The following is a 25,309-nucleotide window of genomic DNA, read 5'->3' as shown; positions in this document are numbered from 1 at the left end:
TCATCCAGTCCAACCTATCACCCAACACCATCCAGTCAACTAAACCATGGCACCAAGCACCCATCCAGGCTCTTCCTAAACACCTCCAGGGATGGTGACTCCACCACCTCCCTGGGCAGCACATCCCAATGGCCAATCTCTCTTTTTATGAAGAACTTCTTCCTAACATCCAGCCTGAACCTCCCCTGGCACAGCTTGAGGCTGTGTCCTCTTGTGCTGGTTGCCTGGCAGAAGAGACCAACTCCCACCTGGCTACAACCTCCCTTCAGGGAGTTGGAGAGAGCAAGAAGGTCTCCCCTGAGTCTCCTCTTCTCCAGACTAAGCAACCCCAGCTCCCTCAGTCTCTCCTCACAGGGCTGTGCTCCAGACCCCTCCCCAGCTTTGTTGCCCTTCTCTGGACACCTTCCAGCATCTCAACATCTTTCCTAACCTGAGGAGCCCAGAACTGGACACAGGACTCAAGGTGTGGCCTATGCAGTGCTGAGTACAGGGGCAGAATGAGCTCCCTGCTCCTGCTGGCCACACTGTTCCTGACCCAGGCCAGGATGCCATCTGAACTGTTTGCTTTGACTTGCTTTTGTGTGTGTGTGTGTGTGTCCCTTATATGCAAGTACAAATCCTAAACCATTTGGATGTTCAGAGTCTGCAGGAAGAGATCTAAATCCTGGCTAACTTTTTCCTTCCCCTCACTGGCAGGCAGAAAAACAAAACCACCTCCCCCCCCCCCCCCAAAAAAAAAGGGCTTAAGGGCTTATTTCATGAAAACCTTCATATTAATTTATGTTAAATTATTTTGGGGCTGCTTCAGGAGCTGGCAGTGACTTTTTGAGTTCAAGAAGCACACAGCAGTGGCAGCAGCTTAGGTGCTCTGGTGGCTTTTCTTCAGCACACACCTGTCTCCAAGCTGCCTGGAAGTCAGCATAGTAATGAGCTGCTTGTTGTTACTCCAGACCCAAGTGGAGCAGGGGATGGAGCCCTGCAAATGCCAGAGGATGCTGATTTCCCTCTGTGCAAAGGAAATGTCACAAAAGGAATTTCCAATGTGGGGGGAAGAAATGGCATAAAGGAGCAAAAAGGAGGAGAAAAGCCCAAGCCAGGCTGATGGCAGATGATGGGGGATAAAACAAACCAAACCACCAGCAGCCTAGAGAACGTGGAAGATGAGATGGATGTGGAGCAGATAAATACTGGGGGAGTAAAAAGGCTGTAAAAACACAAAAGGAATGAAGGTTTGTAGCTAATAGTGATACAGAGCAGGCAGAGGGGGGAGCCTTTGGAAATGAAATTGTAGAGAGCAGGAGATAAGAGAAAGCTGTGGCTGTGATTTATTGGGAGGCACAAAACATGTTCAGCAAGAGATTAACTCTGCATCTTGTGTGCAGGGAGGTGTCAGGCAGCGGCGGCAGGACCACAGCGAGAGCTGGCAGGTGGGGGTGGGAAGGAAGAAATGGAAATGAGGAGGGGGAGAGAGCAGGGGGAGTCTGTTCCAGTCCATAAACACCACCCCAGCTGTGACCTCCAAGGTTTTCCTGCTCTCTGGGGAAGGGTCTGCTCTCTACAGCTACCTGAAGGGAGGTTGGAGCCAGGTGAGGGTTGGTCTCTCTCTCTCCCAGGCAACCAGCACCAGAACAAGAGGACACAGTCTCAAGCTGTGCCAGAGGAGCTTTAGGCTGGATGTTAGGAAGAAGTTCTTCCCAGAAGGAGAGATTGGCCATTGGAATGTGCTGCCCAGGGAGGTGGTGGAGTCACCATCCCTGGAGGTGTTTAGGAAGAGCCTGGATGGGGGGCTTGGTGCCATGGTTTAGTTGATTAGATGGTGTTGGGTGAAAGGTTGGACTGGATGATCTCAAAGGTCTTTTCCAACCTGGTTAATTCTATCCCATCCCATCCCATCCCATCCCATCCCATCCCATCCCATCCCATCCCATCCCATCCCATCCCTAGACTACTCTACTCTACTCTACTCTACTCTATAACAGGGCTGGTGAGGAGCAGGTGAGGGATCTGGGCAGGGGGGGACTGTTTAGTGTGGAGAAGAGGGGGCTGAGGGGAGGTGCTGCACCAGCTCCATGTCACAGCTTTTCTCCATGCAACTTCTCCTTTTCTCTGTTGTGTTTTTGTCTCTTTCTTTCCCAGAGATTGACCAAGGGAGCTGCGGTGACCCTGGGATCCCAGCCTACGGCAGGAGAGAAGGATCCACCTTTCGCCACGGGGACAGCTTGAAGTTTGAGTGCCAGCCTGCCTTTGAGCTGAAGGGCCAGAAAACAATTACCTGCCAAAAGAGTAGCCAGTGGTCTGCTCAGAAACCAGTTTGTGTTTGTAAGTCAGCAAGGAGATGGCTCTGAACTACCTTCATGGTGCGGTGAGGTGCTCACGGAGCCAGGATGGTTGTGCTCTGGGCTCAGTACCCAGCCTAGGGAAGTGCTCATGGTGGCAGAGATGGCACCAAACTGCAGCTTCACAGGACTGCAGCCCTGGGGAGAGGTTGGTTTGGGTCTTCTCTTGGCAGAGAAGGGATGTGCAGCAGGGACCAGCAGCCAGATGGAGATCTGGGATTATGCTGGGACCCTGTGCTCTCTCTTCCCTACCCCTCTGCGCTCCTGGCGTTCTGGTTCAGAGCCCTTCTGGGGAGGAAGCAAGGATCTGATGTCTGAGACAGGAGGCCTGATGTGGACACACAACCCCCCACAAAATATTTTAAACCTGATTGTATTTTGGGCCATTTAATTTTCCTTCATTATCTGATGATATTCAGCTTCCCTGCTGCTGCCCCTCAGTCCTTCATTTGTTGCATGAGTTCTCAGCAGAAGTGGGAAATGATGCTCTCAGGATTAGCTTTCCAGATGTAAATGGGAGTGAGGTGCACCTTCTCTGCTGGATTTCAAGGGTCTCACTGTCCTCTGAAGATGCATTGGGCAGTCTGCTGTGTTGTATTGGCACCCAGAAGCAGTGGTGGGTTAGGGCACTACCAGAACTCACTAAAGTTGCTCTCTTTTCCCCAAGTGGTGACAGGGAAACTCTTCTTTCTGTCTCACCTCTACTTGGCTGGCTGGGTGCGTTAAAGTCTGTGCTTGTGAAGGGGAGTGAAACTGAACCTAACAAAACCAAACAAAGAGCAAACAAGAAAGCAGAATTCAGTTGAGCAACAGAGGGCAAAAGTGCAGGGGAAATGGCTGGAGAGAAACCAGAGATGCTCATTTTTAGCAGCTTGTGTTCCCTGGGCTGCAGTTAGCTCCTCCAGTAGAAGCTGCTCCTTTGCAGCATGGCAGGGGCTGATCTGTACCAAAGAGATCACTCAGCTGAGGGGGAGCAAACTTTGTCACTTCAGAGCTGAATTTGGGTTCTTCAGGAGCTGGGGGAGAATGTGGGCAACCAGTTGCAAGTGTGTGCCCTTCTTTGCAAGCACTGATTTAGGCTCTGAGCATTTGAGGATCTCTCTGTGGGGAAAGGAAGCAATTACCTGGGGAGTCTGGCCTTTCCCAGAGGCCAGGGTTCCCTGCCTCCTTGCTTTTCTCTGTCAGCAGATCAGCTGATGGGGAAAAGGGAGACTTCCTGGCTCTCTGAAGTGGGAAACATCAGGGCTGGCTCTGTGCTTAGCACCACAAGTTGAGTGTTGGGTTAGTTGTTGGTTATTATTTCCACCCCCCCAACCTCTGTTTCCCAGAAGTTGAGGCGAATTTCAACAGCTGATGGTTTGCTTTGAGCTTCTTGCTGATAGTTTGCAGTGAGACTAAACCTATTGTTTGTGCCCAGGCTGAGAGGATTGGATCAGAGCAGTGCAGAAAAGAGACTTTCCAGTAAAGCAGGATTATGCTTTCTGTAGGTAAATACTGAACAGGGGCAGCAAATCAAGCCCCAGTCAGCAGCCCATGCAGAGCACAGCACAGCACAGGCAGGAAGCTTTTGCTTCAGATGGTTCCATTGTGTTTTGTTCTCTGTGGCTCTCCAGCTTTGGGGTATTTATGAATCAAGAAGGCATCATGTAGGTGAAGGGGAAAAAAAAGGCCTTTCATAGCCCTCCCTCCAGCTTTGCTCCTCTGCCTTTCTTCCAGACAGCATCACTTCAGTCTGCATGAATCGGGAGAGGTTAGATGACAAAATGTGTAACCTGGCATGAAATCCGTAGTGGGATTAGCAACAACTCTCTGTAAATGTTGGGAGACCATTAAAATGTGTTGGGTGGGGAAAGAAGGGGAACCTGATTGATGTGCTGCTGGTTGGGATATGCAAACAAGCCAGGGCTGCTGATCCTGGCCGCCAAGGCGTGACAAATGCAGAGGGAGATTAAGCGGCACGCCGTGGTGCATCCTGCTGTCCCCAGCAAATGATTTATGAGCAGACAGGATTTATTGTGGAGAGCTCATTTCCTGGGGCTGCCATGACAAAGCAACACAAACCATTTAGGTAATGCAGCTGCTTATTGCAACGGGTTCTTAATTCGCCGCTGTCTGCGCCTCCCTGATAACAACCCTTCCGTCTTCATCCTCCCTCTTGTCACTGCGTCCCTTCACCAGCCAGGGTGAGTGCTTGAGGAGCTCTGCAAGGCCTCCTTGCTGTGTGTCTTCTGCAAATCCCTTACTAAGCAAGGTACCCCTGGCCGTGTCGTGCCTGTCAGATGACCTCCAACGAGCTGAGGCAGCTGCAACGATGATGCTGGAGCCTGGGAAGCTGTAGGACTGTAGCTGGATGAGACACCACAGTCGTCTAGGGTAGGTTTGGACTGGAGAATAGGAAGACATTCTGGACAGTGAGGGAGGGCAGACACTGGAACAGGTGGCCCAGGGAGGTTGTGGATGCCCTCTCCCTGGAGGTCTTCAAAGCCTTGAGCAACCTGGGCTGGTGGAAGGTGTCCCTGCCCATGGCAGGGGGGTTGGAACTGGATGATCTCCCACTCTGTGAGTCCATGAATCTATCTGTGCTCTGAACCTGGTGTCTGCTTCTGGCAATGGTGGCTGGATGTTGAAGAACTCTCTCGCTCTTCTGTAGCACCTTGCAGTGTTCAAATCAGCTTCGTGGTGACAACAGAGGCCACCAAGATGCTGAGGAGCCTGGAGCATCTCTCCAGGCTGAGAGACCTGGGGCTGGTTAGCCTGGAGAAGAGCAGCCTGAGAGAGGATCTGATTAATGGTGATTAATAGTGATCAATAGCTAAAGAGTGGAGGTCAAGAGAATGGGTCTGAGCTCTTTCCAGTGGTGGCCAATGACAGGACAAGGGGCAATAGCCACAAGCTGGAACCCAGGTGGTTTCACTTGAGCTTAAGGCGAAAGTTCTTTGCAGTGGGGGTGCCAGAAACCTGGAGCAGGCTGCCCAGAGAGGTTGTCTCTGGGTCTCCTTCTCTGGAGACTTTCCAAACCCACCTGGATGTGTTCCTGTGCAACCCAGCCTAGGTGAACCTCTGTTAGCAGAGGGCTTGGACTGAACGATCTCCAAGAGGTCCCTTCCAACCCCTACCACGCTGGGATTCTGAGCTTTTCAAAATCACTGCTTAAAGTGCTGTCTGTCTAGGACTAAGGCAGTTCCCACAGCCCAGGCCAACCCAGGCCACTGCCTTCCTGCAGGGCTCTCTTCAGTTGTCTTGAAGGACAACAGAATGGGCTTAGGAGAGGTGGTGCAGCTGCGTGTTACCGAAGGCAAACCATTGTGCTCTCGAGACGAAGCTCGCGCTCCGCCGGGAGGAACTCGGGGGATATGATATTCAAACCCGAGCTTGCACTTACCTGTGGCTGAGGAGATTATTAAGCTTATAAATGGGGAAGCAGCCCATAATTACAGCTATAAGGGGAAGCTGGTGAGTTGTTGAGTCGCTGCAGCGAGCAGGATGATGAGAGCCTGGCTCGGCGGCGGCGGGGAGCGAGGGCGATTCAGTGGTGCCATCACTTCCAGATGCCTGGCTGGAATGACTGCTTAAACTCACTCACATATCATGGGGCAAAACTCATTACCTGATTTTTATGTCAACTGTGGCCGTGGAAGGCCCTGCTGCAAAATATTTTCTATGGCCAGGAGTCTGTTTCAGCAGGTTGATGTTTGCAGACATCCCCTCGGCAGGGCACGGTGCTCCCAGGGGGGTTCTGCAGCACTTTCAGTAAGGCTTGCAAGGTTCTTGGCCATTCCTCTCCAGCAGCTTTCCTTCCTTCCTTCCTCCTTTTCCTGCTCTTCCTCCTCCTCCTCCTGCTCTTCCTCCTCCTCCTCCTCTTTGTGCCTGCAGCTTTCCCCTCTGAGCCCATGACCTGCAGCTCCTGGGTTTCCAGTCCTGAGTGGCTGACTTGCGCCAAGCAGTGCCGTCACCCCGGGTGGGAGCACATTCTGGCATCAGCTGGCACCACCTTAGATGTGGTTTGTAAGCAGCACACTGAGTAAAGGCAAAGCTTTTGCCTGATTTTACCCATCCTCTGCCAGCTGCTTCGGGAGAGTCACCAAAACACTTTGTACTCTGGCACAGGTCGAGTTCCGTTGACCTCAGGTTGAGCTCCCCGGACCCGTCGTGTGTTCTAAGGCTGAAGCAACCAAAGTGAACCCACCCTTAATGCTCTGTTTCCTGTGCACCAAGCAAAGCTGGGGGTGGAGGTTTCTGCACTAAAGTGTTTGTGGGGGGGGAGGGTGTCTCTGTTTGGCACCACTTCAGCACAGCTCCACCAAGATGGGGAGCAGGGGTGTGAGTGTGCGTGTGTGTACACAGATCTGTGTGGCTGGCCTGCTGAGGGGGCTGTAATCTGAGCTGTGCTGTTCATGAGTACTCCTGGACTCCTCCAGACACTTTGCATCCCTTGACCTGACCCAGCTGCAGGGCTCTTGGTCTTGCTTTAGGTTCTTTCCTCTTTCCCAGTGACTTTCTTTTGGTTGTGTTCTCATAAACTCTCTTTGTATTACAGACCTCAGAGCAGTAATTGTGCATAATGTGCCTCTAAAGAGAGCAGAAGGCATTGCCCAAAGCATTTCCAATTGAAATTATGTTAAGCTGTGTGTTTTCTTCTCTGCCTTTGGAGCAGATGTCATGCTTGCTTCCCATCTTGTTCACTTGGAAGCCTCACCCACGGTCCACTTCTCACCAATTTGCCTGTGGTTGCTGGCAAGAATCACAGACTGGCTTGGGTTGGAAGGGATCTTAAAGACCTTCTAGTTCTAACCCCCTGCCATGGGCAGGGACACCTCCTGCCAGCCCAGGTTGCTCAAGGCCTCATCCACCTGGGCTTTGAACAACTCCAGGGTTGGAGTCACCAAAACTTCTCTGGGCCCCTGGAGCAGCACTGAGCCCCTAACTCTGCCTGGACTCTAATGGGGCATTGGGGTCTCAAACCAAAGTGACACCACCAAACCCTGGGTGCTCTTGAGAGTTGTCTTTGAGGTGGCTCCAGCAGGAGGTGGCCCAGCCCAGGGCCTCCTGTCCCTCCACACAGGTGTATGGCACTTCCACAGTGGTCCTCATCAAGGAAGTAGGAATCTGTGCATTTTCCAGTGGTTTTCCTTAGCAGTGTCAAATCTTCCTTCTCCTTAGCAGTGCTGACTCCCTCTTTATTGCTAAGCCCACACTGGGTCCGTTACACCTGCTGAATATTCTGAGCTCCTCCTTGGAGAGGTTGCACCTCCCAGCTGAGCAGCAGACCTTCCCTTCACCCCTGGCTGCTACCAACACTCAGGATGAGGAGCTGGAAATGCAAAGTGCAATTGATGCTTTTCCCAGCAATGTCCTCATCAGAACCCCATCAGTTCAGACCATGTGACCAGGTTTTCATTGAGCTCTGAATTAAATTATCACTTGGCCATTATTTCTCTTTTCTGGGGTAGGGGGGGTTCTTTTCTCCCTTCCCTGAACCACTGTTGACAGCAACCTGTGGAGCCTTGCCTATGAAGGATGATCTAGAGCACAGTGTGGCTCTTAAATCATGATTTGCCTGTTAAAATGAAACAGCTTTGTGATGGAGAGCAGCTGGGAGGGAGACAGCAGTGGGTGCTCCATGCCTAGGCACAGACTGGGAGCTTGCTTGCTTCTTTCTGGAGATCTCTGGGAATCAGGACTTGTTTTCTAGTCTGTGTCAAGGAGGTGGATGGTGAAGATGATCAGAATGATCTTTTATTGCCCAGGAATTGCCTCACCACAAGAAAGACATGAGTCCAAAAGGAGGACCACAAAGATGAGGCAAAAAAGAGGGCCACAAAGATGAGGCAAGGGTTGGAGCACCTCCGCTGTGAGCACAGGCTGAGGGAGCTGGGGCTGTGCAGCCTGGAGAAGAGAAGGCTCCAGGGGGACCTCAGAGCTACCTTCCAATAGCTGAAGGGATCCTGCAGGAAGGCTGCAGAGAGACTTTTCCTGAGGGTGTCTGGAGACAGGACAAGGGGGAATGGTTTGGAGCTGAGGCAGAGCAGGGTGAGACTGGAGCTGAGGAAGAAGTTCTTCAGTAGGAGGGTGGTGAGGCTCTGGAATAAGCTGCCAGGGAGGCTGGTGGATGTCTCCTTCCTGGCAGTGTTGAAGGCCAGGTTGGATGATGCCTTGAGCAGCTGAGTCTAGCTGAGAGGTGTCCCTGCTTATGGCAGGGGGGGTTGGAGCAGACGATCTCTGGGGTCCCTTCCAACCTGAGCCATTCCAGGACTGAATAAACCTTCAATTAGAAAGCTGAGAATGTTTTCTTTCAAAGGAACTGAGGCTTTGTTCATCAGAGAAGTTTGTTGGGTTTTTATCCTCTAGCATCTCATTCTTCTGCTGCAGCCTGATCCTTTGTGTTGCTCTTCCTATTATTTACCCTTAATTCCTCTTGCGTTCTGCAGTGCTGATGGAACAGTTTATGCTAACTCACACAATGTTTCTGCCTCCTGCTGTAAACAGGTTTTGCTTTCCTAGCCAGCACTGGGCTGGTTTGTCTGCCTCTCGCTGCTGCTGCTTGTCTGTGGGGTTTGGAAGAGGTGGAGGGATGCTGTTAATGTCTGTTAATTTTTATGTCCAAGCTGTTTTGCCATGTGGGGGTTTTGGGGTTTGGTTTTTTTGCATGTATTTTTTTCCTGATGGATGCTTTTGTGAAGCAGCCTGCTGTAAACTCCCTGAGGCACTGGCAGGGAGGCATTTTCATGAGCCCTGCCAGAGCGTTGGGAAAGGGAGCTGGTGGCTAACCCTAACCTGTGCAAAGCCACCGGTTGCACCCTGGGGTTGTGCAGCTGAAAACCTGCCCAGAAATGGGCTCCTTGCCTGCCACTTCCAGGCCTGAGGTGGTTTCTGCATGGGGAGTCACAGCATCAGAGAAGTGTTTTGGTTGGAAAAGCCCTTTGACATCATCCAGTCCAACCACCAACCCAACCCCACCGTGGCCATCAAACCATGGCCCCAGGTGCCATGGCCACAGGTTTCTTCAACACCTCTGGGGATGGGGACTCCACCGCCTCCCTGGGCAGCCTCTTCCAATCCCTGACCACTCCTGCAGCAGAGAAACTTTTCCTAACGTCCAACCTAAACCTCCCCCGGCACAAATTCGGGCCATTACCTCTCCTTCTATCACCTGCTGCTAGAGAGAAGAGCCCAGCCCCCACCTGCCTCCAGCCTCCTGGTAGCGAGCTGCAGAGAGCAAAGAGGTCTCCCCTCACTCTCCTCTTCTCCAGACAGATTTCTTACACAGATGTGTGTCCTTGAGGAGCCATCGACACCTTCTGCTTGCCCTTGATCCGAGCTGGGTCAGAGCAGGGAATTGGTGGTGAAATGCTCCTTATCTCCAGCCTGCTCCCCCGAGGCCCTGGGATCCATCCAGCCTTTCTCTGGCAGTGAGGGAAGCAAATTAAACGCCAGCAGGATTACCATGATCCCTCTGCACACGCGGGATTGGAGCTTTTGTTAACAACCTCCTTTGGTGCTTGCAGCCATGTAAGGCTCTCCCCTTCTTCACTTTAAGCAAGGCGCTTTCCCCTCAAAGCCCTGGCTCTGCACTGCAGCCCTGCTTTGTCACAGCACTGAGATTTCAATGTTTGCTTAAGTAGCTTTAGGTGCTTAAGTGCTGTGCTGGGCAGGAAAGCTCTTAAGCACCTTCTTAATGACAATGAATTAGGTTATAATCGGCCCCTGCAAGCTCCCCAGGTGTTTCAGGGGTGTAACCTCGATGAAGTATTCCCTTTCCTTCTCTGTGTGTCTGTAAGAGGACTCTTCACCCATCCCTCTGTTCTCTGTGAGACTTAGAATCAATAAGTCTGGAAAAGACCTCAAAGGTCATCAAGTCCAACTTCTCACCCAACACCTCATGACTACTAAACCATGGCTCCAAGTGCCACATCCAATCCCCTCTTGAACACCTCCAGGGATGGGGACTCCACCACCTCCCTGGGCAGCACATCCCAATGGCCAGTCTCTCTTGCTGGGAGGAATTTCTTCCTAGCCTCCAGCCTAAAGCTCCCCTGGCACAGCTTGAGACTGTGTCCTCTTGTTCTGGTGCTGCTTGCCTGGGAGAAGAGACCAACCCCCACCTGACTGCCACCTCCCCTCAGGCAGCTGTAGACAGCAAACTTTTCTCCAGCTCATTCATCCTGCAACTGTCAGCTGAGTTGTGGAGTTTCCCTCAGTGTCTGTATCTGAGGAAAGCCCAGACTGGAACAGATCTTTAAGATCATTGAGTCCAATCATTGGCCTGACACCAAAAAGTCCTTGACCAAGCCATGCCCCTCAGCACTACACTTGCAGGACTCTTAAATACCTCCAGGGATGGTGCCTCCACCACCTCCCTGGGCAGCCTGTTCCAGTGCCTGAGAACCTTGCAGTACACAAAAGTTCTCCCTGATGTCCAACCTCACCCCCACCTGGTGCAACTTGAGGCCATTTCCTCCCATCCTACCACTTGTTACCTGGTTGAACAGACCAACCCCCACTTCTCTGCAAGCTGCCTCAAACCAGAGCCCTCTTTCTCCTTGGTTTTATGTTGCCAGTGAGTTCTGCCTAGCACTTGTTGAGCCAGAAGTAATCACCTCCTGCTCCAGGTCTTCTCCTGGTCAAGTCGCTTGGGGCAGCCTGGCTCAGCAAAGAGCTTGCAGTGCTGAGGCTGGAGGGTGTGGGAGGAGGTTGAGGTGGTGATCCAGCAGATGTGGCCAGCTCTCAGGTCCTCAGCAGGGATGGTCCTCCTGCAGAGAGAGCCTGCACATGGGGAGAGCTTCAGTGGAGGGCTTCACGGTGATGTCAGACCGCATCCATGGGCACACAGCTCACCAGAGCTGCTTCCCAGCTGCTCTCTCAGCACCCACCAGGAGGATGCAGTTATTGGGTTGTCTCCATGCTTGTTATTTCCCTGATTGAATCAGCTGGGCTGTTCCCCTGATGAGGTTTCATGCTGCTGCAAATGAGCTGCCCTGTGCCAAGGCATCTGCCCATATTCCTGACAGCAATTGCTCAGCATGATGAGTTGCTCCTCTGTGCATGAGGCTGAACCTGAAATGACACTTTCCTGCTTTTATCAGGCAAGGAGGCTCTCTCTGTCCCCCTTCCCTTATCTCCACAGCCAGAAACAGGAGTGTGCTGTGCATCGTGTGGCCCTTTCCAGTCTGGGCTGCAGACAAGTTCCTTCACACCTGCCTGGTTCTCCTGCAGTGCTTTACAGGGGAGGTCAGTGCTTGAGAAAGCTGCAGTGGGACATCTCCAGCCTGCAGGTGGAATCAGTGTCTGCAAGCTTCTCATCACAGCTCCTTCTGCTGCTCCCTGTGAGCAGAGCTTCACGTGTGGCTGAACCTGCCCAGCCACCTCTGCTGCACTTAATCACTGGTGTGCAGCTGCTGGCAGCCCAGTCCCTTCCACACTTCCACACCACCCTTCCTGGTGTCACAGCAGCCATCCTTCAGGCACCCCAGGAGCTGAGACCCTGGGACCACGAGCCAGAGTCAAGTCCCAGCCTGTTGCAGCTCCCAGCCTTCAGGAGGCAAATGCGTTGCAGCAGTTGGCAGAGTGCTGCAGCAGAGGAAGGATGTTCTGCTAAGCCACCAAGGAGCAGAGCAGGACAGGGACATAATAAGACCACTGACCTGCTTTGCCAAAACCAAAGTGATGATTAACCTCTCATCTTCACGTGGACACTGCCAGCAGGTCCCAGGAGAGGCTGCAGGGGTGGGGAGGGTTCCCTTCAACTAGGCAGGGACACGAAGGAAAGGATCCTGTCTTTGTGCAGGAGCCCTGGAGCATCTCCTGACTAACAGATGGCTGCACAAACCCTGGCAGCCAAGCAGCCCAACAATGTCCTGGTGGGGACTGGCATCTTCCAGTGAGTTAAAGAAACTTCTGTTATTCCTGGTAACCCGACCACCATTCCTGCTTCAAGTGGGTGGAAATGAAACCCGCTTTGGTATCCACAAAACCCTTCTGTGTGCACAGAGGCTCCTCACCAGCCTATTTTAAGCTCCCTGATGATATTTTTTCCTGGGGATCTGGTAGCCAAAGCCTGCCTGGCTTTCATTATTCTTAGCAGAGCTGCCCACCCCCGGGGAGCCTCACGCCGGCAGTGACAGCAGCTCCATCAGAGCCAGCTGAGGAGTTGGTTACCCTGAGACACACGCACCAAAGGGAACAAAGAAAGTTCTCCCAGTTCCTATTTGCACAAGGCTGCGGTCCCCCACCTCCCTCCCACTTGCTCTGTGGGTGCCTGAGGGTTTTCTGAAGGAGAAAGCCTTGTGATGCAGATGTGTTTATTGAAACAGAGGATCCAGAGAGAGGAAAACACAAAACGCCAAGCATTTTGCTTCTCAGCTTGAGCAGTGCCCCGAGCTGGCAGCTCTGTTAGCAGTTGGGGCTCTACCCTTGCCCCAGCGAGGCATTGCTGGTTTATTAAGCAGCCTCCTGCTGAGCTCCTATTTTTCCAGTCCATCAGCAAGCTGTGCCTAGAGGAAGGATCTTCTTGAAAAGGAAAGGTAAGGCAGGAAAATCCATTACTGTCTTCAAGCTGGCTCTCAAGTGGTCAGTCTGTGGGAATGGTATCCAAAAAAAAAAACCCCACCAGAAAGCAAAGAGGATTTTTGGTGTGTTTGTTTCCATGGAGACTGAAATGATCACAATGAGTCCCTGCCTGGCTTCCAGCTCCTGGACCTGCTGCCTTTCCCATTCCCATGCATTGCAGGTTTGCCCTCTCTCTGGGCTCGACCTTGGTGAGCCAAGATAAGGCATCTGGGGCCACCAGGAATGGCTTGCAGGAGAAGTGAGGTGGTCTGTGAGGAGGCAGGGTGGTAGAATCCCAGAATGCCAGGTTGGAAGGGACCCCAAGGGGCATCTGGTGCAAGCTTTCTTGGTGATAGTGGAGCTGAAATGAGCTGAGGCCAGCACCCTGTCAGGCTGAGTCTTCCAAGTGCCCACTGCAGAGGACTCCACTGCTTCCCTTGGGAGGAGATTCCAATCTCTGACTGCTCTCATGGAGGACTATTTTCCTCTGGAGTCCAATGGGAACCTCCCCAGCAGTGACTTGTCCCCATCACCCCCTGGCACTCCATGGCACTCCTCATAAAAAGGGAGCCTCCATCCTCCTGGATTATCCCCAAAGTAAGAAGATGAAACAGGCAGAGGAGCTCAGCTCTGCCTCCTAACATCAGCAGTGTTCTCTGGATGCAACCATTCTAAACAAGCAGGCTGGGCAGGGAGCAGCAGCTGCAGCTTCACATTCTCCTCTTGCTGTGGTGGAGGGATCTGCCTGGTAGAGGGAAGAGAACTTCCAAAGGGATGTCTTTTCCATGGGACTCCTTGTAAAATGGGAGGCAGCATCACCCTGGTAACCACCCTTAGTGTCCTGGTCCATGGATCTTGGGAAGGCAGAAGAAAGGAGGAACAAGTTGTGCTTAGGCTGACCAGGCAGAGGCAGAAATCACTCGTGGCTGAAGGTGCAGGAGCAAGCAGCCACGCTGGTCAAGAGCTGTTGGAAGCCTCCATGTTCACTTTGGTCCCCACTGGGGCTGTGGGGCAGTGCCCTCATGCCACAGCCACATATCCCCTTAGGCTTTCTACCACAAGAAGCAAAGAGCTGTTCCTCCCTTGGTTTACTGTGCCAGGGGAGGCTCAGGCTGGAGTTAGGAAAGAAGTTCTTCATAGGAAGTGAGATTGGTCATTGGAATGTGCTGCCCAGGGAGGTGGTGGAGTCTCCATCACTGGAGGTGTTTAGGAAGAGACTGGATGGGGTGCTTGGTGCCATGGTTTAGTTGATCAGGTGGTGTTGGGTGGTAGGTTGGACTGGATGATCTCAAAGGTCTTTTCCAACCTGGTCTGGTCTATCCCATTCCATTCCATTCCATTCCATTCCATTCCATTCCATTCCATTCCATTCCATTCCATTCCATTCCATTCTCTTCTACTGCTCTGAGTCAAGGCAGAATCTTGATGCTGTTTGGGAGGAGGTGCTTCTCCTCTCCTGGCTTTGGCAGGGGCTGTGTCTCTGCTGAGGGTTGCTGTGATTTATTCTGCTGTATTCATTTCACAAAGGGATTTTTGCTTGTGCAGTGTTTGATCAGTAATAACAATTATTGACAAAGGTCAGCACCAGCTTCTGAGCCTGAACCTGTGCCGTGCACATAATGAAATGTCCTCTCAGGACATTAAAGAGCAAAGCTAATAAATATGAATTCTAGCCCCAGGGCCTCAGAGTCTCAGGGATTCCTAACTCAGCAATCCTTCTGGACAGGCCATGGTGGCAGGGCTGACCTCTGCCTGTCCCTCAGGTTTGCAATGGTTGCCTGCTCCCTGGGGCCACTTTGTTCCCAGCTGTCTCGGAGGCACAGCACAAGGCAGGGAGTGCTCAGCTCCCTGACACCTTTCTTGGGTCCTCTCATCTTGGACTTGATGATCTCAAAAGGTCTTTTCCTGCCTGGTTTATTCTGCATCTTGGATCTGATGGCACATTTCACTCTGGCACTGTTAAACAGCTTCTGCTTCTACCCAAGCGCCCAGCAAAGCTCTTCTGAGGTTGGTGTGGATCCCAGTGCAGCCTCAGACCAAACCCTCCCTTCCAGGCAGAAGAAAAACTTCTCCTGCTTCAAAAGATAAAGGTGAAGACTCTTCACCTCACAGACACCATGACCTTGTTAACAGCAGTTGGCCTTTCCTGGGCTGGATGTGCTGAGCTCCCTGTGCAGCACCCATCCACCATGGCCACGGGCTTGGAACATGGATGTGTGTGACAGTGGCCTTTGCCCTGCAGGCTGGGGCTTGGCTGTCTGGGGACACTTGGGACGTTGTGTCATTTGCTTCCCTGCAGTGGGGGCAGGCTTCATCCATTCCTTTTTAATCTGTCCTGTTGGATCACCCAGCCAAGGTCAATTTGGTATTCTTCCCTCTCTCTGCTCTTCTTCCTTTTGTCAGCAAGTCCTTTGTGGCTGGTACTTCCCAAGATAAGACCCCAGCTCCATGCTGGAATAGCTCTGCTTGCAACTGTCCCTCTTCTTGCTGGCTCTGTGGGACTGCAGGTCCTGGGGGAACCTTAATTTACCACTTTGGGTTGAAAAACCGATGGGAGGTGCCTGGCTCCAGCAAAGGCTTCCTGCCACCGAGACGTTTCTCCCCCTGTCTGAATACATTTGTTCCCAGCAACAACTCCAGGCAGATTATAGCAGGCTTACAGTGACAGAATTATTTGACAGCATCCCTTGATAGTTCAGCATCTAGAGCCCAAATCCTGAGGATATTTTGCAGTTTGTTTTCTCTTTAATCTGTTCCCTTTATTGCTGAGAGCAGGAAATAGATTGTGGAGCTCTTAGCCTTGATAACGTCATGGCAACGTCCATCTCCTCTGAGCTGAAACCATTAAGGGGTGAAGGAAGACAGAAGGCAAATAACAGAGGGGAGGCTGAGCACTGAGCCAAATCCTTGTGTGAATGGCCAAGCAAAACACCTGGAACTTTGCAGGCCTGGTTGGAGCTCGGTTTGGTTAAGTTCTGCCTTTTAAGGAGGATCAATCACTGGCACCTGGCAGTGAAGGGAGCGCTGAGCCCAGCCCTCCCCTAACTGCCCCTGAGAAGCAAAGCCAGGGGAGGGGGAAGGCTGAGGGAGCAGCTTGTGGGAGCACGGTGCTGCATGGCTGATGGTGGTTTCTTCTTGCAGTTTCCTGCTTTTTCAACTTCACCACCCCCTCTGGCATCGTGCTGTCACCCAACTACCCGGAGGAATACGGCAGCAGCCTGCACTGCGTCTGGCTGATCATCGCCAAACCCGAGAGCAGGATCCACCTGGCTTTCAATGACTTCGATGTGGAGCCCCAGTTTGATTTCCTGGCTGTGAAGGATGGTGGGACTGCTGAATCTCCAGTGCTGGGAACCTTCTCAGGAAACCAGATCCCCTCCTCTCTGACCAGCAGCGGGCACGTAGCCAGGCTGGAGTTCCAGACTGACCACTCCATGGAGAAGAGAGGCTTCAACATCACCTTCACCAGTAAGTGCCAGATGCTTCCTGCTGGTTTTGCATTTCAAGCTTTACATTTTTGGTGGAGGCTTAACAAGAGTTTGAGCTCACTGCAGTCCCAAAGTCTGACAACTGGAACAGGTTTGCCCAGGGAGGCTGTGGATGTCCCCTCCCTGGAGGTGTTCAAGGCCAGGCTGGATGAAGCCTTGAGCACCCTGGGCTGGTGGGAGGTGTCCCTGCTCACGGCAGGGGGTTGGAACTGGATGATCTTCAAGGTCCCTTCCAACCCAACCCACTCTATGACTTGACTCAGCAGATCATGAAAAACCTGGGAGGAAGCCTGAAAACCAGAGATGGCTTCAGGTTTGTGGTTGGACAATTGAGGGTTGGTGTGCAGCTTGGAGCTGACTGCACAAGTCCTTCCTGGCTGTGAAGTTTAAAGGGTGTCCAGTGGTGTGGAAGGAAGAGTTTGGCCCTGGAAGGAAGTGTTATGCATCCATGGAGCAGCCAGGGTGTCTGCCCTCCCACCAGCTGCAGCTTGCAGTGGGAGGTGGGCTCCCAGCTCTGTGCCTCTCTTCTGCTCACTGAGGTGAGCTAGAGCTTTGTGGCCAGCTCAGTGCTGCTCGGGAGGAGCAGTTAGATCTGGGATGGTTGTGCTCAGCAGCCAACCCTCTCAGGCTTTGCTGGCACCTAAAAGCATGCAAAACTTTGCAGAGGAAGGCCAACCTGTAGCAGTGTTCTGCATTCTGAAGCCTTGACAATGCCACAGATTGGTTTCTTTGCCTTCACCTAAACCCAGCCCTCAAATCTCAACCCGAGGCTGTGGTAATTTCATCCTCCCATTGTCCTCTAATTTTCTAAAGAGCATTATTAAAGCCATTCAGAGAGCTGATAAATGACTTTGCTAGAGCAGCCTTTAGTGGCACAGCTCAATTAAAAGCCTTTCTGGCTCTGATTGCAACTCCTCTGTTTAACAAAAAAAAATAATCAAATATCAGAGGTCTTAAGAACTCCTTTGCCACACTGCAGCAGGGCTGAAGGTTCCTCACCAGATGGAGCAGCCTGTGTGTGGTGGTGCCACACTGCCAGGGCATTATTCATAGATGCATGGAATGGGTTGGGTTGGAAGGACCTTCAAGATCATCCAGTTCCAACTCCCCTGCCATGGGCAGGGACACCTTCCACCAGCCCAGGCTGCTCAAGGCCTCATCCAGCCTGGTTTTGAATGCCTCCAGGGAGGGGACAGCCACAGCCTCCCTGGGCAACCTCTTCCAGGGTCTCCCCACCCTCCCTGTAAAGAATTTCTTCCTCATCTCCAGTCTCTTCCAGCTTCAATCCATTCTCTCTCATCCTATCACTACAAGCCCTTGTAAAAGGTCCTTTCCTGGCTTTCTTGGAGAGACCTTTAAGGCACTCATGAAAAAGTTCTTTACTATGAGGGTGGTGGAACACTGGAACAGGTTGCTCAGGTGGAGGCCCTGGAGACAAGGTCAGGCTTGATGGATGGGGCTCTGAGCAACCTGATCTGGTTGGGAATGTCCCTGCTGACTGCAGAGGGTTGGAGTAGATGACCTCTAAAGGTCCCTTCCAACCCAAAGCTTTCTATCATTGTCTGACCTTGTGAGCAAGGAGGCATGCAGAAATGCCAGTGCTGCCTTCCAGGATGCATCCCTGGGACATGCCATACCCATGTTGGGAGCTGTGGCTCTCCCCTGCTCGAAGCCACCTTTTTAAAGCAAATTTGGTGGTGCTGTAAATGACTCTTTAGTGCAGCTGAAGTTAATCTCTTCTGACTGCTGGAGCTACCGAAAGGGAGCTCCCGAGTCTTCCTCAGACACTTTGCCGTCCGCCCCTTCAGCTGAGGTACAAGAGGGGACAAGGTTTTGCTGCAAGGGACAGGTAGCAGAGCAGAAGGAACAGGTTCAGGCTGTGTTTTCCCCTCTAGCAGTGCATCTAACAAGATCCTGGAAGAGTAACGATGCTCCAGGAGAAATCCAGAACTCCTCTGAACGGGGTCAAGTGCATTACAGATCCTAAAAGTGTGTAAGGGCTCTGGAGGCTTTAATCTTTCATGTGCTGCTCCTCTCTGAAGACCACCTCCCAGCACACGAAGACAGAGTACAAAATGAAGCACTTAATGGGGAGTTAAGGCTAGGGAGTGAGTTGCTGATTGGTTGCCTGCTCCGGTTTTTAGCTGCTGGAAAAGGGCAGAGCGATGTCTGTGCAATCCCGTGCGCGGCTTTGCAGCACCCAGGAAGGTAATTGCTGTGTGTCCTTCCCTTTGTCCTGCTAATGGTGACAAGCAAGGGCAGGAACTCTGTGGCAGTCAATCACAGAACATGCTGAGAGGACCCTTAGCTGTAAGCTCGGGGCCTTAAAGCTTCCCTTTGTCCTCATTAACAGTTAATTAACGTCCTCCCTCTTCCTGCGCTGTGGTGCGATCGGGCTCTGCAGGCTCTTTCCTGGCCCCCGCTGCTGCCTGTGTCACAGCACCTCCTGGATGCAGGGGGCTTGAGTCTCGTCCCCCCTCTCTCAGCTTGCAAATGAACGCTCGCAGGAGAGACAGGGAGCAGAAAAATTCAGGTGACTTCATCTAGGTGAGAAGTTGAGTGGAGGGAAAACATCCTGGGGTGTCTTAGCTGTTCAGAGGAGAGGTGGGGAGATGGTTTGTGCCCCAGCCTGATTCATCTGTGTGCAGCACGGTAGCTGGGCTGAAGGATGGCCAAATTCAAGTCCATGCTGTTTGGTCTTCCCCTAGAGGAAGGTTCACTGTCCAGCAGGGAAGTCATCCTGCCCTGTGCTCAGCACTGTTTAACCCACACCTGGAGTCCTGTGTCCAGTTCTGGGCTCCTCAGTTTAGGAAAGATGTTGAGCTGCTGGAAGGTGTCCAGAGAAGGGCAACAAAGCTGGGGAGGGGTCTGGAGCACAGCCCTGTGAGGAGAGGCTGAGGGAGCTGGGGTTGCTTAGCCTGGACAAGAGGAGGCTCAGGGGAGACCTTCTTGCTCTCTGCAACTACCTGAAGGGAGGTTGGAGCCAGGTGGGGGTTGGGCTCTTCTCTCAGGCACCCAGCACCAGAACAAGAGGACACAGTCTCAAGCTGTGCCAGGGGAGGTTTGGGCTGGATGTTAGGAAGAAGTTCCTCATAGAAAGAGAGATTGGCCATTGGGATGTGCTGCCCAGGGAGGTGGTGGAGTCCCCATCACTGGAAGTGTTTAAAAAGAGCTTGGCTGAGGCACTTGGTGCCATGGTTGAGCTGATCAGATGGTGTTGGGTGATAGGTTGGACTCGATGATCTCTGAGGTCTTTCCCAACCTGGTCAATTCTAATAACTTTTTTTTTCTAATAAGACTGTAGAATCCCAGACTGGTAGGAGTTGGAAGGGACCTTCTAGAGCTCCTCTAGTCCACACCCCCTGCAATCAACAGGGATATTTTGCCCCTAGAGCAGGTTGCTCAGAGCCCCAGACAACCTGACCTGGAGCAGTTCCAGGCATGGGGCATCTCCCCAGGGCAAGCTGGCCTGGGGCTATTGTCTCCCTGGGGAAGGCAGGAAGCTGCTGGTTCATCCCTGAGCTGGTGGCCCAACGTTTTCATTTCTCACTGTTCCCTTGTCTTTCCCTCTCAGCATTTAGGCACAACGAGTGCCCTGACCCTGGCGTGCCTGTGAATGGGAAGCGCTTCGGCGACAGCCTCCAGCTGGGCAGCTCAGTGTCCTTCCTCTGTGACGAAGGCTTCATCAGGACCCACGGCTCAGAAACCATCACCTGCATCTTGAAGGAGGGAAACGTGGTCTGGAACAATGCAGTGCTCAGATGTGAAGGTAAATTGGATCCATCTCTCCTCTGAGCCTGCAGGTGGAAGCTGGAGGGAGACTGAGCCCCTGCTGCTGGCAGCCTTGCAGGGGAAAGCATTAGTTCTGGAAAGGTCCTGCTCAGGCAACCTAGAGGGAAGGTGCTGCTCTTCTTGGATGTTAGGAACAAGTTCTGCACCAGGAGGGTGGGGGAACACTGGCAACAGGTTGCCCAGGGAGGTAGCTGGGGCCTCATCCTTGGAGATATTCAAGGTGAGGCTGGACAAGGCTCTGAGCAAGCTGCTCTTGTGGAGGATGTCCCAGCTGCCTGCAGAGGGGCTTGGGCTGGATGAGCTTTGGAGTTCCCTTCCAACCCAAAGCATTCCATGGTTATCTTTCAGGCAGTGGTGGTCAATAACTGTTCTCTAATTAGAAGCTGGACTTCTTTCTTTCTTTTCCCCCCCATTGTTGTACAAATTGCCCCTCTGCCAGCAGCAGACAGGGAGATGCCTCTCTGGGTGTGATTGAAGGTTTCCATTACCTTCACAAGCAGGAAGCCTCTCTGTTTATGCATTTAAGTGGAGAAAGAAAAACATACATTAAATAATGCACTTGCCATCAACTTTCTTATCTCTGAAAGCTTTGGTAACCTCATGCCATTAACTTGTGCTCTCCCCCCACCCCCCTCCCTGCTCCATGATCACAGAGTTGATTTCTTTGACTCACCCTTCACTCAGTTAAGTGTCCATTTTAATGAGCCTCTTTAAACAAGGAGGAAGGATAGAGATCTAAAGTGCTGTTTAGAGCTTGGAAAAAAATAATAGGGAAGAAAGAGACCTAAAAAAACCAAACCCAACCAAAAAAACCCCAGAGTTGAAAGATGCAGAGAAGTCCTGACAGGAGATGATGTGGCCTTGGGCAAGAAAGGAGCCTCTTGCTGAAAAATAATTGGTTTGAATCCAGTTGAGATCAATTGGCTTCCCTCTGACATTCTTCAGATCAGAAGTGAGTGGTTTAAGCCCAGACTTAGGCCTCCAAGGTCATCTATTTATATATTTATGGTCACCTTAGAGCTGCATTTCAATATCTGAAGGGGGCCTGCAGGAAGGCTGGAGGGGGGGTGGGACTGTTTAGAAGGGCTTGGAGTGATAGGATGAGAGGCAATGGTTTGAAACTGGAGCAGGGGAGATTTAGGTTGGACACCAGGAGGAAGTTCTGCACAGTGAGGGTGGGGAGACACTGGAACAGGTTGCTCAGGGAGGTTGTGGATATCCCCTCCCTGGAGGTGTTCAAGGCCAGGCTGGATGAGGTGTCCCTGCCCATGGCAGGAGGGTTGGAACTGGATGACATTTAATGTCCCTTCCAGCCCATCTCTGATTCTATGACTCAGCAGGACGTGGAGACACTCCTGGGTGATGAATCCTGCAAAGTGCTGGGCAGGAGGACCACGAGCTGGCAGGCACAGACAGCACTTTCCCATCCCATTTGCTGCTTTCTGGAGGCCAATTCATGGCAGTTATTCAGGGCTATAGGATTGTGTACCTCTGGTCCATCAGACCCAGTGTCCTTTTCCCAGACAAGATAATAAGATGCCTCCAGCTCCCTGCTGATGGCACGAGGGACCACGGAGTGGAAGAAATGCCACAGTCTTGTGCTGTCCCTTGTGGTAGAGAAAACAAGACTCAATTACTGGAGCTATGAAAGATCTCCTGGCACCTGCAGCTCCTGAAATGCAAACTGACCTTGCAGCTTCCTCTGGTTTTATATCTAATAATTATGATTATACCTTGTCCCCTTAGAACCATCACACAAGGTCAGGCTACTGACTCCCACAGATTTCAGGAGCAGGCTGCCACAGCCTCAGCTGAAGCTGGAAAGGCAATTTCTTACCAGCTGCTGCTGTTATTTCATCTGGTTCTGATGGGACTTAACACTCCTGGAGAAGCTGTTGGCTCCTGGCTTAAACAGAAGGTGCTTTGCTGCATTACATACTGGGCTGGCTGGGTGGGGAGGGGAGTTAGATCCAGCTGGCAGCTGCAAGAATAGTCAGGGATTGGAACAGGCTGCTCAGGGAGGTGGTGGAGTCCCCATCCCTGGGGCTGTTCAAGAAACCTGTGGCCATGGCAGTTGGGGCCATGGTTTAGTGGCCATGGTGGTGTTGGGTTGTGGGCTGGGGTTGATGATAGGATAGGATAGACCAGACCAGACCAGACCAGGTTGAAAGAGACCTTCAAGACCATTGCGTCCAACCCATCATCCAACACCATCTAATCTTAGAGGTCTTCTCCAACCTTAATGATTCTCTTCTATGAATAATGCCTGAAAGCTGCTGTGTAGCAGGACAGTGCTGCCTGGCAGGGAGGAGCCCCTCAGAGCTTTGTGGTGCCCTTCACCTGAGCTGTGCCATTCTCCTTGTCCTCAGCACCATGCGGTGGCCACCTGACGTCGCCCAGCGGAACCATCCTGTCCCCGGGCTGGCCTGGCTTCTACAAGGACTCCCTGAGCTGTGCGTGGGTGATCGAGGCCCAGCCAGGCTACCCCATCAAGATCACCTTTGACAGGTGCTCACCCTCTCCAAACTCTTCTCTTCAGGCTTGGGTTTGGTGGTCCCAGCGGTGCTGAGCTGTAGCCACCCGTGGAGGAGAGGGAAGGGGCTGCTCAGCTCCGTGTCTGGCAGCATGTTCCCTGTTTCTCTCCTTTTTGCCTGAACTCCTGACAAGACATTAAAATTCTCCTAACATTCAAGGAGAAAAGGTGGGAAAAGGGGATTTATCTTTTTTTTCCCCACCCCTCCTTGTTTTGCCTAACTCCTGCTAATCTGCAGAGCTATTTCAGACACCCCTGAGACACCTTCGGGGAGGCTGAGCTCCCACACGCTCAGCTTGCCAGGAGAAGGAGCAGTGAGGATCTCACCCTGACTTCTCCGTGCTGAGTCTCATCCTTTGCCCTGGGTTTCACTGTCTGAGGAGGGCTGTGCCCTCCTGAACCTGGCTCTCTGTCTCTGAGTGGTGATTGCTCACCTAGAGTGAGATGTTTGCTGCTGCAGCCTCCTCACTGTCAGCAGGTGAAGCAGGTGAAGGAGCAGAATGAAACCAAACTGTGTAGGAGGGGAACAAGTTCTTTCCTATGAGGGTGGTGGAACACTGGAACAGGTTGCCCAGGGAGGTGGTGCAGGCTCCATCTCTGGAGGTATTCAAGGTCAGGTTTGATGAGGCTCTGAGCAACCCGATCTAGCTGAGGATGAGCAATCAATCTAGTTGAGAGGTGTCCCTGCCCATGGCAGAGGAGGTTGGAGCAGATGATCTCTAAGCCATTCCATGACTACATGTCCCTGCTTACTGCAGTGGGTATGGACAAGATGACCTTTAAAGGTCCCCTCCAACCCAAACCTTCTATGCTGTGTTCTCAATAGATGCTCAGCCAGCTGGAGGTCAGGCAGCAGAAACAGACCCAGGGTATTGGCCTTTGCTGCCTGAATCATTGGAGCAGAGCTGGGACTGCAGTGGAGAAAAACAATCCCTGCTGGCTTTTCACAGCCAAGTTCTTGTGTCCCTTTCAGGTTTAAGACAGAGGTGAACTACGACACCCTGGAGGTGCGAGACGGCCGCTCCTACTCCTCCCCGCTGATCGGTGTCTATGACGGGACTCAGGTGCCCCAGTTCCTCATCAGCACCAGCAACTACCTCTACCTCCTCTTCACCACTGACAAAAGCCACTCTGACATTGGCTTTCAGATCAGATATGAAAGTAAGTGCAGGTTGTCCGTGTCACTCTCCAGCAGCACAGCGGACTCAGTCAGAGCCCCCACGGGTGTCCTCTTCCCCCCACGGGTGTCCTCTTCCCCCCACGGGTGTCCTCTTCCCCCACAGATGTCCTCTTCCCTTCTACCAGGCAGATCCCTCCACCACAGCAAGAGGAGAATGTGAAGCTGCAGCTGCTGCTCCCTGCCCAGCCTGCTTGTTTAGAATGGTTGCATCCAGAGAACATTGCTGATGTTAGGAGGCAGAGCTGAGCTCCTCTGCCTGCTTCATCCTCTTGCTTTGGGGATAATCCAGGAGGATGGAGGCTCCCTTTTTATGAGGAGTGCCATGGAGTGCCAAGGGCTGATGGGGACAAGTCACTGCTGGGGAGGTTCCCATTGGACTCCAGAGGAAAATAGTCCTCCATGAGAGCAGTCAGAGATTGGAATCTCCTCTCAAGGGAAGCAGTGGAGTCCTCTGCACTGGGCAGTTTTAAGGCTCAGCTTGGGAAGGTGCTGCCCCCCAGCTCATTTTGGCTCCACTATCCCCTAGAAAGCTTGCACCAGATGACCCTTGGGATCCCTTCCAATCTGCTGTTCTGGGGTTCTGTGACTCTGGGACATGGTTTAACGTTGGGTTGAAGGTTGGGCTTGATGATCTTAGAGGTCCTTTCCAACCTTCATAACTCTATGGCTGTGTGACTTCGAGCTCACAGCAGGAGCTGAGCTTTCCCCTGGGTTGACCCCAGCAGGCTGTGCAGCCCCTGGCTGCTCTGACACGAGTGGGTTTCTTTGGCACAGCTGTGAAGCTCCAGTCAGACCACTGCCTGGATCCAGGGATCCCGGTCAATGGGCAGCGCCACGGGAATGACTTCTACGTGGGAGCTCTGGTGACCTTCAGCTGTGACTCAGGCTACACCCTGAGCGACAACGAAGCCCTGGAGTGTGAGCCAAACTTCCAGTGGAGCCGGCCACTGCCCAGCTGTGAGGGTAAGGACACCTCCTGCAAGAGCAAAGCAGTGCCTCTGAAGGTCACACTGACGCTTGGCTGTGCAGCCAGCACGGGTTGCCCGTGGAGGTTGTGTTTGCTCCTTCCACAGAGGTGTTCCAGGCCAGGCTGGGTGAGGCCTTGAGCAACCTGGGCTGGTGGGAGGTGTCCCTGCCCATGGCAGGGGGTTGGAACTGGATGGTCTTGAAGGTCAGATTGGATGTTAGGAAGAAGTTGTTCCCCAGGAGGGTGGTGAGAGCCTGGCACAGGTTGCCCAGGGAGGTGGTGGAAGCCTCACCCCTGGAGGTGTTTGCAGCCAGGCTGGAGGTGGCTGTGAGCAACCTGCTGTGGTGTGAGGTGTCCCTGCCCATGGCAGGGGGGTTGGGACTGGCTGAGCCTTGAGCTCCCTTCCAACCCTGGCAATTCTATGAAGGTCCCAGCCCATTCTGTGGTTGTGTTTAGTGTGATTGTGGT

General features: G+C 52.6%; 1 protein-coding gene across 1 annotated transcript in view; it reads left to right on the top strand.

The window, feature by feature from the left end:
- Positions 1–25,309, top strand: part of CSMD2 (CUB and Sushi multiple domains 2) — a 316,793-nt gene that overhangs the window by 227,193 nt on the left and 64,291 nt on the right. The window contains exons 12-17 of the mRNA XM_054170896.1: positions 2,137–2,319; positions 16,023–16,349; positions 19,944–20,138; positions 22,531–22,669; positions 23,668–23,855; positions 24,649–24,837. Of these exons, the coding sequence (XP_054026871.1) occupies positions 2,137–2,319; positions 16,023–16,349; positions 19,944–20,138; positions 22,531–22,669; positions 23,668–23,855; positions 24,649–24,837 (1,221 nt within the window). The remainder of the gene's footprint in view (positions 1–2,136; positions 2,320–16,022; positions 16,350–19,943; positions 20,139–22,530; positions 22,670–23,667; positions 23,856–24,648; positions 24,838–25,309) is intronic.

This window comes from Dryobates pubescens, chromosome 20, assembly GCF_014839835.1.
Source record: "Dryobates pubescens isolate bDryPub1 chromosome 20, bDryPub1.pri, whole genome shotgun sequence".
NCBI lineage: Eukaryota > Metazoa > Chordata > Aves > Piciformes > Picidae > Dryobates > Dryobates pubescens.
The sequence above is the reverse complement of the archived record's forward strand: the minus strand, read 5'-3'. Positions and strand labels throughout refer to the sequence as shown.